General features: G+C 35.4%; 1 protein-coding gene across 1 annotated transcript in view; it reads right to left on the bottom strand.

The window, feature by feature from the left end:
* Positions 1–309: 309 nt before the first annotated feature.
* Positions 310–15,249, bottom strand: part of LOC102492544 (transmembrane serine protease 11D) — a 29,477-nt gene continuing 14,537 nt past the window's right edge. The window contains exons 5-9 of the mRNA XM_027767056.1: positions 14,134–14,172; positions 12,004–12,181; positions 5,580–5,839; positions 4,229–4,371; positions 310–471 (exon numbers count right to left, since the gene is read on the bottom strand). Coding sequence (XP_027622857.1) covers positions 310–471; positions 4,229–4,371; positions 5,580–5,839; positions 12,004–12,181; positions 14,134–14,172 — 782 coding nt within the window. The remainder of the gene's footprint in view (positions 472–4,228; positions 4,372–5,579; positions 5,840–12,003; positions 12,182–14,133; positions 14,173–15,249) is intronic.

Raw genomic sequence — 15,249 nt, 5'->3', positions numbered from 1 at the left:
CTTGCCCAGTTTCCTTTCATATATCCTCATAAAGTGCCTGTTTTTCTCACTACCAGCACTTATTACAATTGTAATAAAATCGACTCTATGATTAGTTTAATAGATTTTCTCTGTTACACATCCATAGTACTATGCAACATTTATATAGGTTTCTTGAGGAAATATAAAATCTATGGTAGTAAAGATTAAATAGTGTTTGTTAACCCATATTTATGTAACAGGATATTAAAATAGAACACTCAGTTTCTGAAATTGTAGTCAGGCACACCTGCAACAGGCTTTGCAACAGAGAATGACATACACATGGCACTAGATCCCAGTTTTCTCAGTAATCCAGTTCCGGTAGGTTGTCACTCTGGTGTATACTCCCGGCTTATCTGGCAGGCCACACCTATAGCCCCAGCTCACTATCCCTACGAGGAACCAAATCCGTCGTGAGTCCTCTTGTACTAGTGGGCCACCAGAGTCACCCTGAAGGAAATAGAATAATTGATAAATTCAGTGCAAAAATGGCTCTCAAAGTATTTATTTATTTATAAAGTGTATTTATTTCTCTCTAGAGAGAACAACGAGGATCCTCCCTCCCCCAGCACACAGTGTGTCTTCATGTTGTGAACCATTCCAGGCTCAGTCAGCCTGAATCATGCGACATGGGGGGCCCACAGGAAGGCCCTGGGACTTGAACCTAGGACTTCTCCTGTGGGTCCAGTTGTGTTACCACTGTACCACTCTCTGTTCCAGGACTTTATTTTTATGGCAGTAAAGGAAGAAGTCATTTTTATTATATTTATAAAATCATTCTATTTCCTTTTGAAATATTATAGCAGGATATAAAAAAAAATACTAAAATCCTCCAAGCATACACATTTTTTCCTTCTTTTCAGTAAGTCTGAAAAGATGAGAACCACATTTCCCAGACTTCTCAGTTACTACTCAGTTGCCTTCTACTCTTCCTAGTCTTCCTCTTATTAGGAAGCCTTCACTGACATACCTGCTCCTTTTCTCCCCATTCCCACCTCTTCCAGCTTTGGTTTCCGTTAGTTTCTCATTGTATTCCCACATCCTGTGTGTACCTCTGCCATGGCTTCTTTTTATAAAAGCACATTTATGTGCCTGTCTGAATTGACCCCAACTGTTCAGCTCCCTTCATTGTAGCAGCCACAGGTCTCTACAACACTCCTTGCATTTATGATACTTGCTCATGTCTGTTTTGTCAGCTCTACTGTAAGGTCTATTGAGGAAGGAAGCATACCTCTTCTGAATATTACTGCAGCTCAAGCTTTTAGCTCATAAGAGATGCTAAGGAAATATTTATCAAATAGATGAGTTTCTAGACGTCGCACTTATCTTTATTTCTGTAGCATCCTGCATGCTATCTGTTGCACAGTATATCATCAAAAAATACTCTTTTGGTGAATCATTGAAGAGAAATTTATATGGCAATAAATAAAACACACCTTATGAGATACTTAACCAGCCAGTTATAATAATACACCAACTAATCAACAAATATATATGCATATAATAATCTAGTTGGGGAGGTAAAGTTAGTACATCTGGGGGTTCTGGAACTAGATAACTGAGGTTTGAATCCTCCACTTATTAGCTATGGGATCATCACTAAGCTATTTAATAATTCTCCATGCCTCAGTTTCCTCATCTGTAAATAATGTTTTATAAGTTTAAATTAGTTTAACACACAAGCATGTTGAATACATCCTCTCATGTAGTTGGTACTAATAAAAAGCAGCTATTATTACCAGGTGTGCTTCTGGAATAGCTAGCTATTCATTTGACTGCTCTTAGTAGCCATCTCTTCCATATCTATTTAATTACTGGTCTAGATGGGGAGAAGAGTCAGTGTGTGAATCACCAGCTTGCATGGCTAGTACTGATTGGAGCTGATTGGCACCTGGCCCCTTTACGTGATGCAGGCATGATTCAGTTGGCCAGTTCTCAGTACTTTCCTATCATTGTGTTTTGCTGCTGATTTTCCTATAGTGGGAGATTTTTCTGCATGGCATCTCACCCAAAGCTAGCAAAGAAATGTTAAAATAAGAGGGATATGTAATTTTTTCTGAATCTGTCCTGCTTCACTCCCTGCTGCAGACATTTGAGCTCATGTCCTTTCTTCCAGACCATAGATTTGCTGAGTACAGGGTTAATACTGTTAGTACAGTGTTGTGCTAACACATTTTCTGGTGCACAGAAAGTAATTAATAAAATCTATTTGAGGGAATGATTATGTGAACAAAACAAAGAGGATCTCAGAAGCTCTTATGTAAAATGTGCTTTTTGTGTTGTTCTTTATTAAAGCAAATTATATGCATTATAGTATTTCAGTTGAAAATCATCATGAATTATGATTCGAAGTGGGCCTGAAGAGTAAAAATTGTATATACAGATGGTAAAGTACATTATAAGTAAGTAAAGCATGAGTAACACCCTTTTAATTCTCTTGTGTTAGTTAAGTTAGTTCTAATTAATACTTTTAGGAGATCTGAAATTGCCAGTGTGATGTGTTGTTTATTTGATTGGTAAATCCTTTAGAAAACTATCATGAAACGAGAACTTGCTGTCATAGTGCTGCAGTAAAAGAGAAAAAAGAAGGGGAGCAAAAAGAGTTCCCTGCCACAGAGAAGACTAGTTAAAGGAAATAAAGTGGTAGTGATATCTTGAAAACTGAGAAATCCACACCTACACACTACCTGAAGCTGATAAAAATGATCCATTTGGGGGAAGGTCTTACGGATTAGGCTCTTTGAATAGACTACTACTTTTCATCCACTTTTTCAATATTGTGAGCACTAAATATACAAGTAACATTTTATACAAAAGTAAGCATTATATTTGTGTATACAATTTATGTAGGAAAACAGCAGCAGATTCCTCACGAATCAGATTGGGGATGTAGTGGTTGAGGTGCTGGACTCCCACATGGATGATTGCAGTTTGAATCCCGGACCACGGGTCTTGAAACTCATGCTGGTGTGTGCTCAAAATCCCAGGAGGAGAATGGAGAATGGATTGCAGAGTGGCCATTGCCCTGGGGGCTAATTTCTCACCTTCTCTCTCACTCCCTCTCTCTGTCTCTCTTTAGCCACTGCACATGCCTTATGGCAAAAACCTTAAATAGACAAAAAAAGAAAAATTGATTTTCTTAATTCTGGACTAAAAGAATATTCAACTTCTTACTGCATAGTTATTCCTGTAACTATATAGTTTGGATAAGACATATGAATAAAAGTTATAAAAATATATAACTACATCAATTAAGTTTAGATAATTTTATTAAAAACTTTAGTGTTAAAATTTTATTCTAATTCCTTTAAAGTGAATATTTGTTGTTTGCTTTTATATATTTGATCACAAAGTTATTTAACTTTTTTTCTAAAACACTACTGTATTTTTGAGATCCAAATAGTTATTTATTTTATTTGCCATTTGTGTTTCACAATTCTGAGAGCAGTTGTGACTTAAATATTTCAGCTTTTGGTATAAATTCTCTATCCTCAGGGTACTTCAAGTATTATTTATATCTGAAAATTTGGTTCTTGTCTAAGACTCTTAAATGAGTGATTATTTTATTTTTTACCCCTCATAGCAATGAAAAGAATGTGATTAAAATTATTAATATCAGTGACCATGGTCCACACTAACAGCAATTATAAAAAATAGATTTCTTCATGGCTTAATTATTGCCTGATTGATTAATCTTCATTTAATCTTTAGTAGGACCTAAAATGTTAGGTACTATTTTTATCTTCATTTTACAGATAAAAGGAATTGGTTATAGAGATTAAGGAATTCAGATTCAAATCTAAGTTTTTGGACTTGAATGTTTAACTGCCCTGTATTGTGGCCTTTCAGTGTTTTCATGATAGACTTTTAGGCCTAGCCATGGTAGCATGCACTGCTAAGACACTGCAGTCTGTAGGCTGGGACCACACAGGAGGACCTGTTTGAATCTGGGTCCAGTCTAAATGCTGGTAGGGTCGTATTAACCTGCAGCCTGTAATCCTAGAGACTTGGAAGGGTGAGGGAGGAGAATCACAGCAAAGAGAGACCTTGTCTAAAAAAGAAAATTTCTGAAATTTAGATTATAAATTTTTAATGGATAAGGGATGTGTATTGAACGGTTACCTTTCTGTCTATCATAGTATTGCATGCCAGTACGTGCTTATAAACTTCTTGGATGATGACATTGAGAAGATTGTCTTCAATTTACCTGGCATGCATCCACTCCACCTTGAGGTAATCCAGCACACAGCATTCCAGAAAATACGGCTCCATTATAACTAGCTGGACCATTGCATTCTTCATTACTTATTATTTTGACTCGTCCTTGCTCCAGTTCTGTAACTGCGTTGCCTGTTTAGCATAAAAACAAAGAAAATGAACTTCAAGATGTATAATTAATGACTGCTGAATTTAAGAAGAAATAAATGTACACCAAACATTATTTTCTAGTCATCATAGAAGGCTACTGAAGTTTTATGTTCAGTTTCTTCCCAGCAAAGATTCCCATAGTGAAGAAGGATAACTTCTTTATGTCGGCCACTTTTTTGTTGTTGGTGGTGTTTTTTGTCTTAACTTTCACTTTGTGATACAGTGCCCTCTTAGATCTTTAAAGAAAACAAATAAATGGGTTCTCTTGAAATTGACGAGTGGCATTTAAACTATCCATTGACTTATTTTGGATTGGAAAATCATTGATACGTATGGAGTAACCTTCCATCTAACAAAAAAAGGAAAAAACAATCTAGCTCCAAACCTAAAATATTAGTCCATTTTATACTGATACTTCTTCAAAGTGTCACCATTCTGGTTTTCCACAACTGGCACCAATTTTATCTCTACACCAAATTACTTTGGACCAAAAGAAAACAACAAAACATTTTCTAGGATAATTAAGGTTTTGTATTATTCCTTGGAGAGGAAACCCACTGTATGTTTGGTAAAAGCCCAAATAAGTAGTCCATGCTGTCTTTGTAGTCTATAACTGATCCTCTTATTTTCTCCTTAGTTGTGTTTGTTCTTTCATATTGTCCTCATTTTAATTTCCATTTTATTCTCATTCAGCAAACAAGTATAAGCACTGTTTATGGAAACATAGTTTCATGTCATAGAGACAGAATTTATTTCATTCCAAAGTATTTTAAAGAGTGCCTAATATCTTTAGTGTTAAAATTTTATTCTAATTCCTTTAACACCAATACCTTATGGGCTATTAAAACCCCTAGAGAATGTCTATGCTAATCCTTTTTTCTCCCTTTCTTTATAGGGAGCCATTTGAGTCCTTTAGAGCCTCTGATTAAAGACACATTTTTCATCACTTTTACATTTTCCTGTTACCATGTTTGAGAATTCTTCATTATTTCTATGGGCATTGCCTTGTTTTGCTTTGCTGGGGAAATTTAGAGCTAGTCAGACTTTCAGTTGAATGGAATATAGGGTGTTTCTTTCTGTATAACCTGTCCTCTAGGTATTTCTAGTTTAATATATATATAAAATAGTAAATTTCAGGAGATTCTGGTGGTAGTTATTTATTTATTTTTTGCCCTGAAACAAACACTTACCAATGTATCTTCGAGATCCCCATCCTGTTACATAAGCAGTAGAACCAGGTGGAATATTCTGGGTAGCCTCTGGGAGACACACCGTATGAATATTTTTGGTAAAGGTGACCCTTTGGTTAAGATACACAGCTGCAATATCATTTTCATGAGTTATAGGATTATAATTGTTATGGACTGAAATAGTCCTTACTCTTACTCTCAGCTTAGGCAATAATGTGGAAATACCAAAGTTGACAGTCCATTGATAAGGCTCAGGGTAGCTAAAAAAAATATAAAAAATGATATTTTTAATAGAAAATATGTAAGCATTTCACACATGGATTTTATGTTGCCACCTCCTACCACCATTTAGGACTGTCTGGTTGACATCTCTTTGCTATATTTTCCCATATTATAAGCTAGCAAATTAATTTGAACTCTTTACTACCTAAAGAAACAGAGAAAGAGGGACCAGCAGTTAACGTAATGGCTATGTCACTGGACTCCCACGTAGTTGACCACGGTTCGAGTCCTGGACCCAGTGGTTTAAACTCATGCCGGATGCTTGTGCGTGTGTGCCCAAGATCCTGAGAGGAGAATGGAGGAGAAGGGATTGTGGCATGGCCATCCCCTCTGGGGGTGATTTCTTGCTTTCTGTCTCTCTTTCTCTCTCTCTGTCTTTCTGGCGAGCACACACACTCTATAGCTAAAACCTCTCCAAAAAGAAAAGAAAGAAAGAAAGAAAGAAAGAAAGAAACAGAGAAAGAGTTTAGAAAACATATCTTGGGATGAATAATTTGGTGTTTTTCTATTCCAATGAGGATCTTCTGATACTTTCATGATAACTAGCATAACTTGAGTCTCCTTTTTTATTTCTCCCTTTTCTATAGTCTGCCATTTAAGCAGCTAAGATGTCTGAATGACCAATTTGGTTTTAATTAAATTTTTTCAATTCTATTTTGCCTTGCCTTTATCTAAGTAGTAGTTATAATAAGAAGCATCATTATCTTATTAATGAATGAGTGATTTTTCTGTACTACTGGGTCTTCGGAAAAGTCATGATGTATATTTCTGTTTTGTGTGCAAAAAAGCATCATGACTTTTCCAACAACCCAGTAAGCATGGTTCTTGTTGAAGATTTTGGTATATATTCATTGTGTGTGTGTGTGTGTGTATGTGTATATATATGTATATAATTTGGATAAAAAGTGAAGACGCACTAACATGAAAATAATGTAAGGCTTTATCTTGATGACATTGGAATTGGGACTTTTTGGGTAAACTCAACCATAATGAAAAAAAAAATTAAAAATGATAAATTTCATCAAATCAAAATTAAGCATGTTGTAGACAAGTTTACCAGAAGGATGAGAGATCATGAGAAAATACTGGCAATGATTAATATCTAAAGTTTTTGTAGGACATACAAAAAGTGCCTGCAAACCAACAATAAACAGACAGGAATACCAATATAAAATGGACAAAGACTATCAACAGGAAATTCATGGGAGGGGAAGCTCAAACAACTCCTTAATATATAAAAAGTACCAAAATTTACTATGTATCTATGTACATTTGGAAGAGTGACAAAAATTAAGCCGAAGAATAGTACCAAGTGTTGATAAGGAGAGAAACTGGAATCCTTGCATTACTGGTGAACATGTAAACCTTTAGAAAGCTTTCTGGTATTTAGCAGGCTGCATATGTAGCCCTGGGTACGTATCCTGAAGAAATTCTTGATGATTCTTAGGAAGACATGCTTGAAGATGTGTGTGTGTGTGTGTGTGTGTGTGTGTGCGCTCTTTGTGACAGTGGGAAGTTGGAACCTAGATAAATGAAGAAAGTATGGTGGGCACATACAATGGGATACTATGTAGGAGTAAACTAGATGGAAGTTCCTGAGATTGAATGAAAACACTAGAAACCATATGGGACAATACACAATGCTACTTATATCAATTAAAAGGGTTCACCCCCCCCCACACACACACACATCACACACCCCTATAGGTTTTGTGGGTATGTGTATACTTAAAGACATATTTAAAATGACCAATGGCAGGAAGGAATACAGTGGAAATAAGATCTAGGGATAAAAGGAGAAAAAACGTAAAATAAGAGAAAGACTTTGACCTGGGAGGCTGATTCATTTAACATTGCTTTTGAGTTTGAATAAAAACAAAATGTAACTGAACAGTAATTTAAGAGTTTTGTAGTTTACAATAGATAGTGGAGTTAATTCAGAAAAGAAAAATTACATGTCAAAGTAAGGTGCAGTGGCCTGTGTTAAGAGTAAACGCAAAGGTGTGTGTGCGTCTGTGCCCAAAATCCCTAGAGGAGAATGGAGAAGGGAATTGCAGCGTGGTCATCCACTCTGATGGGCGATTTCTTGCTTTCTCTCTCTCTGTTTCTCTCTGTCTCTCCAGCAAGTGTATGCACCCTATAGCAAAAACCTCCCTGGGGAAAAAAAAAAAAAAGAGTGAACCCTAGCTAACAATTCAAAAGAAAAAAAATTAAAATGTAAGCAAATTAATGAGATTTTTGTTTGCTTGTTTGTTTTTACCTTCAATTTCTTTTGTTCAGGGTCTTTACAGTGAAGATTTTCAAGAGACCTTTCTTTTCCTCTTTTCCTCTCTTTCTTACTTCCTTGCTTCCTCCATCCCATCCATTTCTTTTCCTTTTTTCTCTTGTCAACAAATGAGTAAGAACATGATTTCGAGCCAGTTAGGCTTAGATTTAAATCTCAGTTATGCCTATATGTTAGCATTGTTTTTTATGGCAAGTTAGTTAATATTGCCGATCCTTTATTATGTGTAAAATGTGGCTGATGATATCCTCTCATGTAGCTTAAGAATTAATGAGATAAATAAGGTATGCACAGTGCTTGGCATGAAGGAAAAACTCAATAAAGGTAGCTATTATTTTCATTAATTATAGTTCAACAAGCCCTTGTTGAGTGCTGAGTATCTACTTTGCAGAAGGAATAATATGGAAATTATTTATTAATTAATTATACATTTTATTTCTGGAAATAAAAATGTAAATATTTTCATCTTCTACAGTTTTGAGGAGTTCCATACTCTAGTGGAGTAGACTGACAGAGACAAGTAAACTATTATAAATTGTGAAGATGGCTGTTTTATTTGGCTTTTTTTTTTTTTTTTTAGATATTTTTGTTATAGGATACTTGTGTTCACCAGAGAGACAGAGGTAGACAAAGAGACAGAAAGTGAGAAATCACTCACAGGAGAGATGACCATGCAATCCCTTCTCCTCCATTCTCCTCTCAGGATCTTGGGTATGTATGCACACATACCTGGGGTGAGTTTGAAGCTGCCCGCTTAGGACTCAAACCATGGTCAACTATGTGCAAGTCCAACAACACAACCATTACCCATCTACTGGTCTTGAAGATTGCTGTTAAGACAGATTTCTGTGGGAACAGAATGGGGAGGCAAGAGTATCAGGGAAAACTTTGTAGAAGAGGTGATGATTCAATGATCTTCTCCAACAGGTCTCATCGCCCCTATGTACCTTGATGTAAGGTGACTCATACCCCAAACAGATACTTATTGGTGGTTCTCAGTGACAATGAGGTCTTTTTTTTTTAGAATTATTTATTCAATTTGATTTTTTATTATTATTACTATTTTTAAGTAATTTTTAATTTCAATTTTTTATACATTCTATCACATGTTACTTAGCTTACAAATTGAATATTCCTACATGTGTATATTTCTCACCATTCCAGTTGACAATAGTATGAAGTGACAATGAGGTCTTTAGGGAAGATGCTAGTACATGGTTCAAGTAGCTTGTTAGCCATAGTGGATCAATCATGGTGAGAAATAGAAGGGTTTAAGGTGGCAAAATTCAAAGATGTTCCATGGATTCTTTTGATAATAATTGATCTATTTATAATGTAGGTTTTATTTTATATATATTGGTTGTCAGAAAAGTCATGACATACTTTTTCTATGCAAAAATGTGTCTTGACTTTTCTGACAACCTAATGTAGATAACAAAAATATGTATTATTATGTATATGTGATTTTAAGAATTATTATTTATTTAACTTGTTCATTCATTTATTTTTAATTTGACCAGAAAGAGACAGAGAGAGAGACAAAGAGAGAGAGAAAATGAGAAAGCAATCCACCAGGTCTGGGACTCAAACCATGACTGGCCATGTGGGAGTGACCAGTGCCTTAACTACCATGCCACCTGCTGGCCCCATGGTTATGTGTATTTAAAAAAAAATATTTATTTAATTTTATTTATTTACTTTAATTTGACCAGAGAAAGACACACACACACACACACACACACACAGAGGGAAAGTGAGAAAGCAAACCTCCAGGTCCAGGACTTGAACCATGGTCAACCATGTGGGAGTGTCTAGCACCTTAATCATCACACCACCTGCTGGTCCCTGCATATGTGGTCTTAAGCTAACTTTCCTTGGTTAGGTCTGAATAGGACTTGGAATTCAGTTCTGTTTCTATTTCAGCTTGGTAATGCTAAACGCTTGCTAAATCCAGGCATTTGCATTTCTGGTTCCCACACTCAGGGTATGAGTCAAATTAAGTAATGCCACTCCTGGATTTTGGTCTATTAGGTGGCAATATAATGACTGAAATGTGTAGAGAGCATCCTTTAGACACATTCAGAAACAAGCTTTTGTAAGCCATTTTAGTAGGGCTATTGAGAAGCATTTACATATGAAAGTAGTATTTGCTTGTATGTAGAGAGTGGCTAGTTTGAAGACATGTGACTTCCTTTAGCTGGATACTGGGCAAAATTGAGGTATTGAGTATTAACAACAGCAACAACAAAAAATAACCATTGATAGCAAGCAAATACTACTTTCATATGTAAATGCTTCTCAATAGCCCTACTAAAATAACTTACAAAAGCATGTTTCTACATGTATTTAAAGGTCACATATTTTCAGACTGACTGCTCGCTACAGAAATGTTTCTGTGAATTTTATTTCTTATGTTATCTGGGATACAGCAACTATTCTTCAGATCTAAATAAAAAATTAGATAATTCTGGGATTATCTCTTTAGATATATTTCAAATGTATTCATGGCATATATAAATATTGAGTTGTAAGATAGCTATAAGAAAACTTCAGAATAATTTGGGGTTTTGTAAACTTTTTTCAGTAAATGTACACTAGTCTTGTTAACCTTCATTCTTCTTAATTTAACAAACATTTTTATAACAGGCACTGTATTATGAAATAGTACCTTTTAGCTGAAAAAGGACTCAGAAAAGGTGAAGATTTCATAGAATTCCAATAGGAAGATATGGAGATTTGGAAAGGATATTAACATTTCAGGCAGAAGAACTGATTGAACAGATATTCATAGGTTTATGGGGGCAGAATCCAGGGCAAGAATATAATGCTGTTTTGGCTGAAGTTCAAGATGGATGCTTTGAGAAATAAGTCTGGATTAATCTGAATATGGAAGGCTTTTGGTGTGTGATAAGAAGTTTGGATTTTAGACAGTGAAAGGTTATTGAAAGAAGTCTGAGAAGAGTATAGCTATGGTCAATGTTATACTTGAATTTGGATCACTATTAATTCTCTGTTTGAACTGTTTGAGTTTAGTTCTCAACTACTGTTGGGGTCTGAATAGGTGTGAAACTAACAGGTTTAATCATGCTGATGTTTAAAATCCTTCTGTTAGGAGCAGTATGACTTATCCTTTATACCAACAGGATAAGTTAATACGACCTACATGTTGCTGGCAGTTTATTACCTCAGTGTTAGCTATAATCCTAAATCTTCCCAATTAAAAATTCTTGTAAATTGTAAAAATTCAGTTTATTCAGGTTACTCACTATAATTTTTCATTGTTTTTGTACATTCCACCTCCAACATTAGAATGTAAGCTCCTTGAAGACACAGTCAATGTTTTATTTATGCTAGTAGTTTCTACAGTATTTAACACTGTGTTCCTAGTAGATGGTATTTTTTCTGCATGAATAAGTTAATGGAATGGAGTAGTTTCTAGGTGATCCATGAACCTGTTGATCAGTTTTCATAATATAGTGTAAAAATATTCCACAAAAAGTTATTTTGCTGACATTTTAACATATTTTTACATTAGTACATTTAATTTTATTAGTAACAACAAGAAATACATAATAATATTGTCTCTAATTTGAAAACAAAATGAAGCTTATGGGTGTTTAGTAACTTTTCTAAGGTTTCATTGCTGGGGTTTATTTGTTTATTTATTTTTTAAAGAATTATTAATTTAATTTTATTATTATTCTTTTAAAATTTGGTATAGGGCAAATTTACATCTCCTCTTCCCCCACTGAATTATTTCTGGCTCAGTCCAGTTATGTTCAGACCTGGGAGCAGTGAGGTCTTCATGTGCCTACCTATCTTAATTGTTCCCAGACTGGTAGATAGCTGCACCCTCACCTTCTGAAGCAGTGAGCTGCAGTCAGGATCCACACTTCACTGATCAAGATGCCTCCGCAGTGGTGGACATTATTGACTTGTAGACTGACTTGCCATGGCCAGTCTCCTTCTTCAGCCTTAGTGCCTCCAATGATTCTCTCCTCTGACAATGTCATTAGGTCTGGACGGACCCCACATGCTAATGAAAAAAAAAAGGCATTAATGTGCTGAGAAGATCATGATTCATTTGCATTTGGGAGATGCAGAAGAATTTCTCTATCATTTATGATTTTTACGCCTCTATGTGTTCTTCCCCAGGTCATGATAGACTATCCAAAAGCATGATAGAATGTTATATTTGTAGAGTATTGTGTGACTACTATTGACTATAGACTGTATTTTAGAGAACATATAAAAAATATAATTGACATGTGGACTTCAATTTCTGGAGCATCTTCAGAGTTCTCTGGGATTCCTCATGAGTGAGCATTAAGCTGCATTAATACTAGATGTGCCTGCACAAACCATAGGCTTCTGGGAAATTTCCATCTTCTCAGTAGCCTCACTATTCAAAGTGTGGTCTGTATGCCTGCAGCATGAGCATCCCCTGGGGTACATGCTAAAAATGTTAGACCTATGCAGGAAACAAATCAGAAACTGCATTTTATTTTTTTATTACTATTATTTTTTTTGGAGAGGTTTTGCTATAGGGCATGTGTGCTCACCAGGAAGACAGAAAGACAGAAAGAGAGAAATTTTCCCCCAGGGGGGATGGCCACATCGCAATCTGTTCTCCTCCATTCTCCTCTTAGGATCTTGGGCAGGTACGCACACATGCCCGGCATGAGTTTAAGCCACCAGGCTGGGACTGGAGCCACAGTTGGCGCCCTGGGAGTCCAGCAACATAGCCATTATATGCCAACTGCTGGTCCCAGAAACTGCATTTTGTTGAGAGATTTCTGAGCACATTGAAATTGGAAGAAAACTGATCTCAATTAAGAAGACTACTTAGTGTCATTGCAATTTATTATGGAAAATGTGTCCTTAGAAAGAAGTTGCTATAAGTCCACAGAATATTCTTAAATTGGATAACTGAGAGTTTCTAGTATCTAGATGAAGTTTATTTAAATGCCTTAAGAGAGCCCAGGAATACTCTAGTAGCCAGAGCTAAAATGGTCTGGTGTAGACTGATCACCTAATTCCATTCAACTCCCATTCTCATTATTTTTTTACTCTTGTTTAGTATATTACTAAAAAATTAGAGTTAAATTACCACCAATGATTTCTCTTGCTGGGCTGATTCTCAAGTAGTGCCCTGCTTCAATAGGACAACCCAGAAACATTTTTTTTCTAACTAATTTCCCTAATAAACAAGGACTAGACTTCCATTAAGAATATGCATGGAAGACAGTTTCCTTTGCTGCATCCACCAGACAGATTCCCTTATCAATTGCTTAAGCATATTTTCACTATAATTAAGCATGGATTAAAAATGTAAGGAAATTTTAAAACACCCATCAGGTTAGCATCACCTTGTAAAATCTTGTATTTGAGCTACACCAACTATACTATTACTTTGAACTAATTTCCAAATATATTCTATCAGATACAGAAGTCTGTTCTCAAGGGATTACGTTTCTGCCATCCTAGCCTGAGAGTATATAGGATGGTGTTGGAAAGTAGTGACTTTTTCTTTGGGTTATAGACTCAAAACTGACAAAACGTTTTATAATTTTTTATACGTTATGATTAAACTGACTCCACAACAAAGCAAGCTATTTTGGTGGTTAGGAGAAGCTACATTAAGTGGTGTCAAACATAATTTACAAGTCTACAGAAATTCCACCATTGAATAAGGGCAGTAAAAGCTTTCGTAAGCTGCCAAGAAAATTTTCATGAGGTCAAGCTTGAGTACAGATGGATAGCACCCCGCTGCTACTTCTTTCTTTTCTTGAAGGGTGAGGGGAACTTAAACATTACTCTGTGGGCCCGTAGGATCAGCATGTCTTGTTGCAACAACAGTCTACCTGAGTGATCTAAGAATAAATGCCCCCAACTGCATGAACACTGTCTTCTAAAGAATATAAAGACTTGTACTTTTGTTCTTTAAATTTTGTGAAACCATATTTACAAAATAATTTAAAAACTTACCATTAGTGAAAATATTTACTGTATCCTGGTCAGTAATTGCTAGCAGGAAAAACAAAACAAAACAAAGCAAAAGAGTGAGAATAGATCAACACAATAAGAGCTGTATATCATTTCACTTTGATTTCTTAAACTGTACATCTCAGAAAATCAGAATCACTTAGCAGGTTTGGAAAATACAGATTCCTAGGTGCTATCCTAGACCTACTGAAAGAATCTCTGAGTCTTGAGACTCTGAAATCTGTTTTTACAACCTTCCCCTAATGTACTATTCCACACACTCAAGTTTATGCTTTAATTTCTCATCATATACTTAACAGATTTCCCTACCCTCTAGTCACTCACATTGTTGGAAAAACAACATAAGCAAGTCATTGAGATAAAAACATGATAAATATTTTAAAACAAGTTATTTTAAAAGTTATTTAGATATATCTATAAGTACATATGGGAATACAATGGGTACTCCAAAAGTTCATGGGAAATGTCTTTTATGAATAAAACCATACATGGATTTCAAAATTTTCTTGCAACAAAAAAACTGATACTTTAATTATATTTTTCCACAAACTTTTAAAAATCCCCTTGTATATGTGTATTACTCCACTGAAACTGTTCTAAGAGCTGCAAATAGTAAAGATAGAGACCCTGCCCTCATAATATGCAGATAAATTAATCAAAGAATTATCCTACTTTAGAGCAGAGAAGAGAATTGAAAAAGCAACTCGTGCTAACTGATGTTATCATGGAGAGAATAACATTTGAGCTGGATAAATTATTAATAACATTTGAACTGAAGGAAATAACATTTGTAATGTATCTGGAAGATGGAAAAGGAAGTTTTCAGGCAGAGAAGAGGAGAAAAAAACATTCCAGATGGAAGGTGTAGTGATTACAAAGGCATAAGGAGTAAAATGTTTGTGGAGCAATGAAGTCAGTGTTTGTGTTGAGATAGTGTTTGTGTTGCATGTTGGTAAATGGCAGAAGAACCTGAAGAGGAAAAAACATCAGTGTCAAATAGTGAAGATCTGTCTATTACAATTTAAGGTTAACATACAGGACAGTTTTCTCTGTGTGTCTAACAGCCACTTTAAAGTCAAAGTGACCAAATTTTAGCAC

This window comes from Tupaia chinensis, unplaced genomic scaffold, assembly GCF_000334495.1.
Source record: "Tupaia chinensis unplaced genomic scaffold, TupChi_1.0 Scaffold143894_1, whole genome shotgun sequence".
Lineage (NCBI taxonomy): Eukaryota > Metazoa > Chordata > Mammalia > Scandentia > Tupaiidae > Tupaia > Tupaia belangeri.
This window is presented reverse-complemented; position numbering and strand designations above follow the sequence as displayed.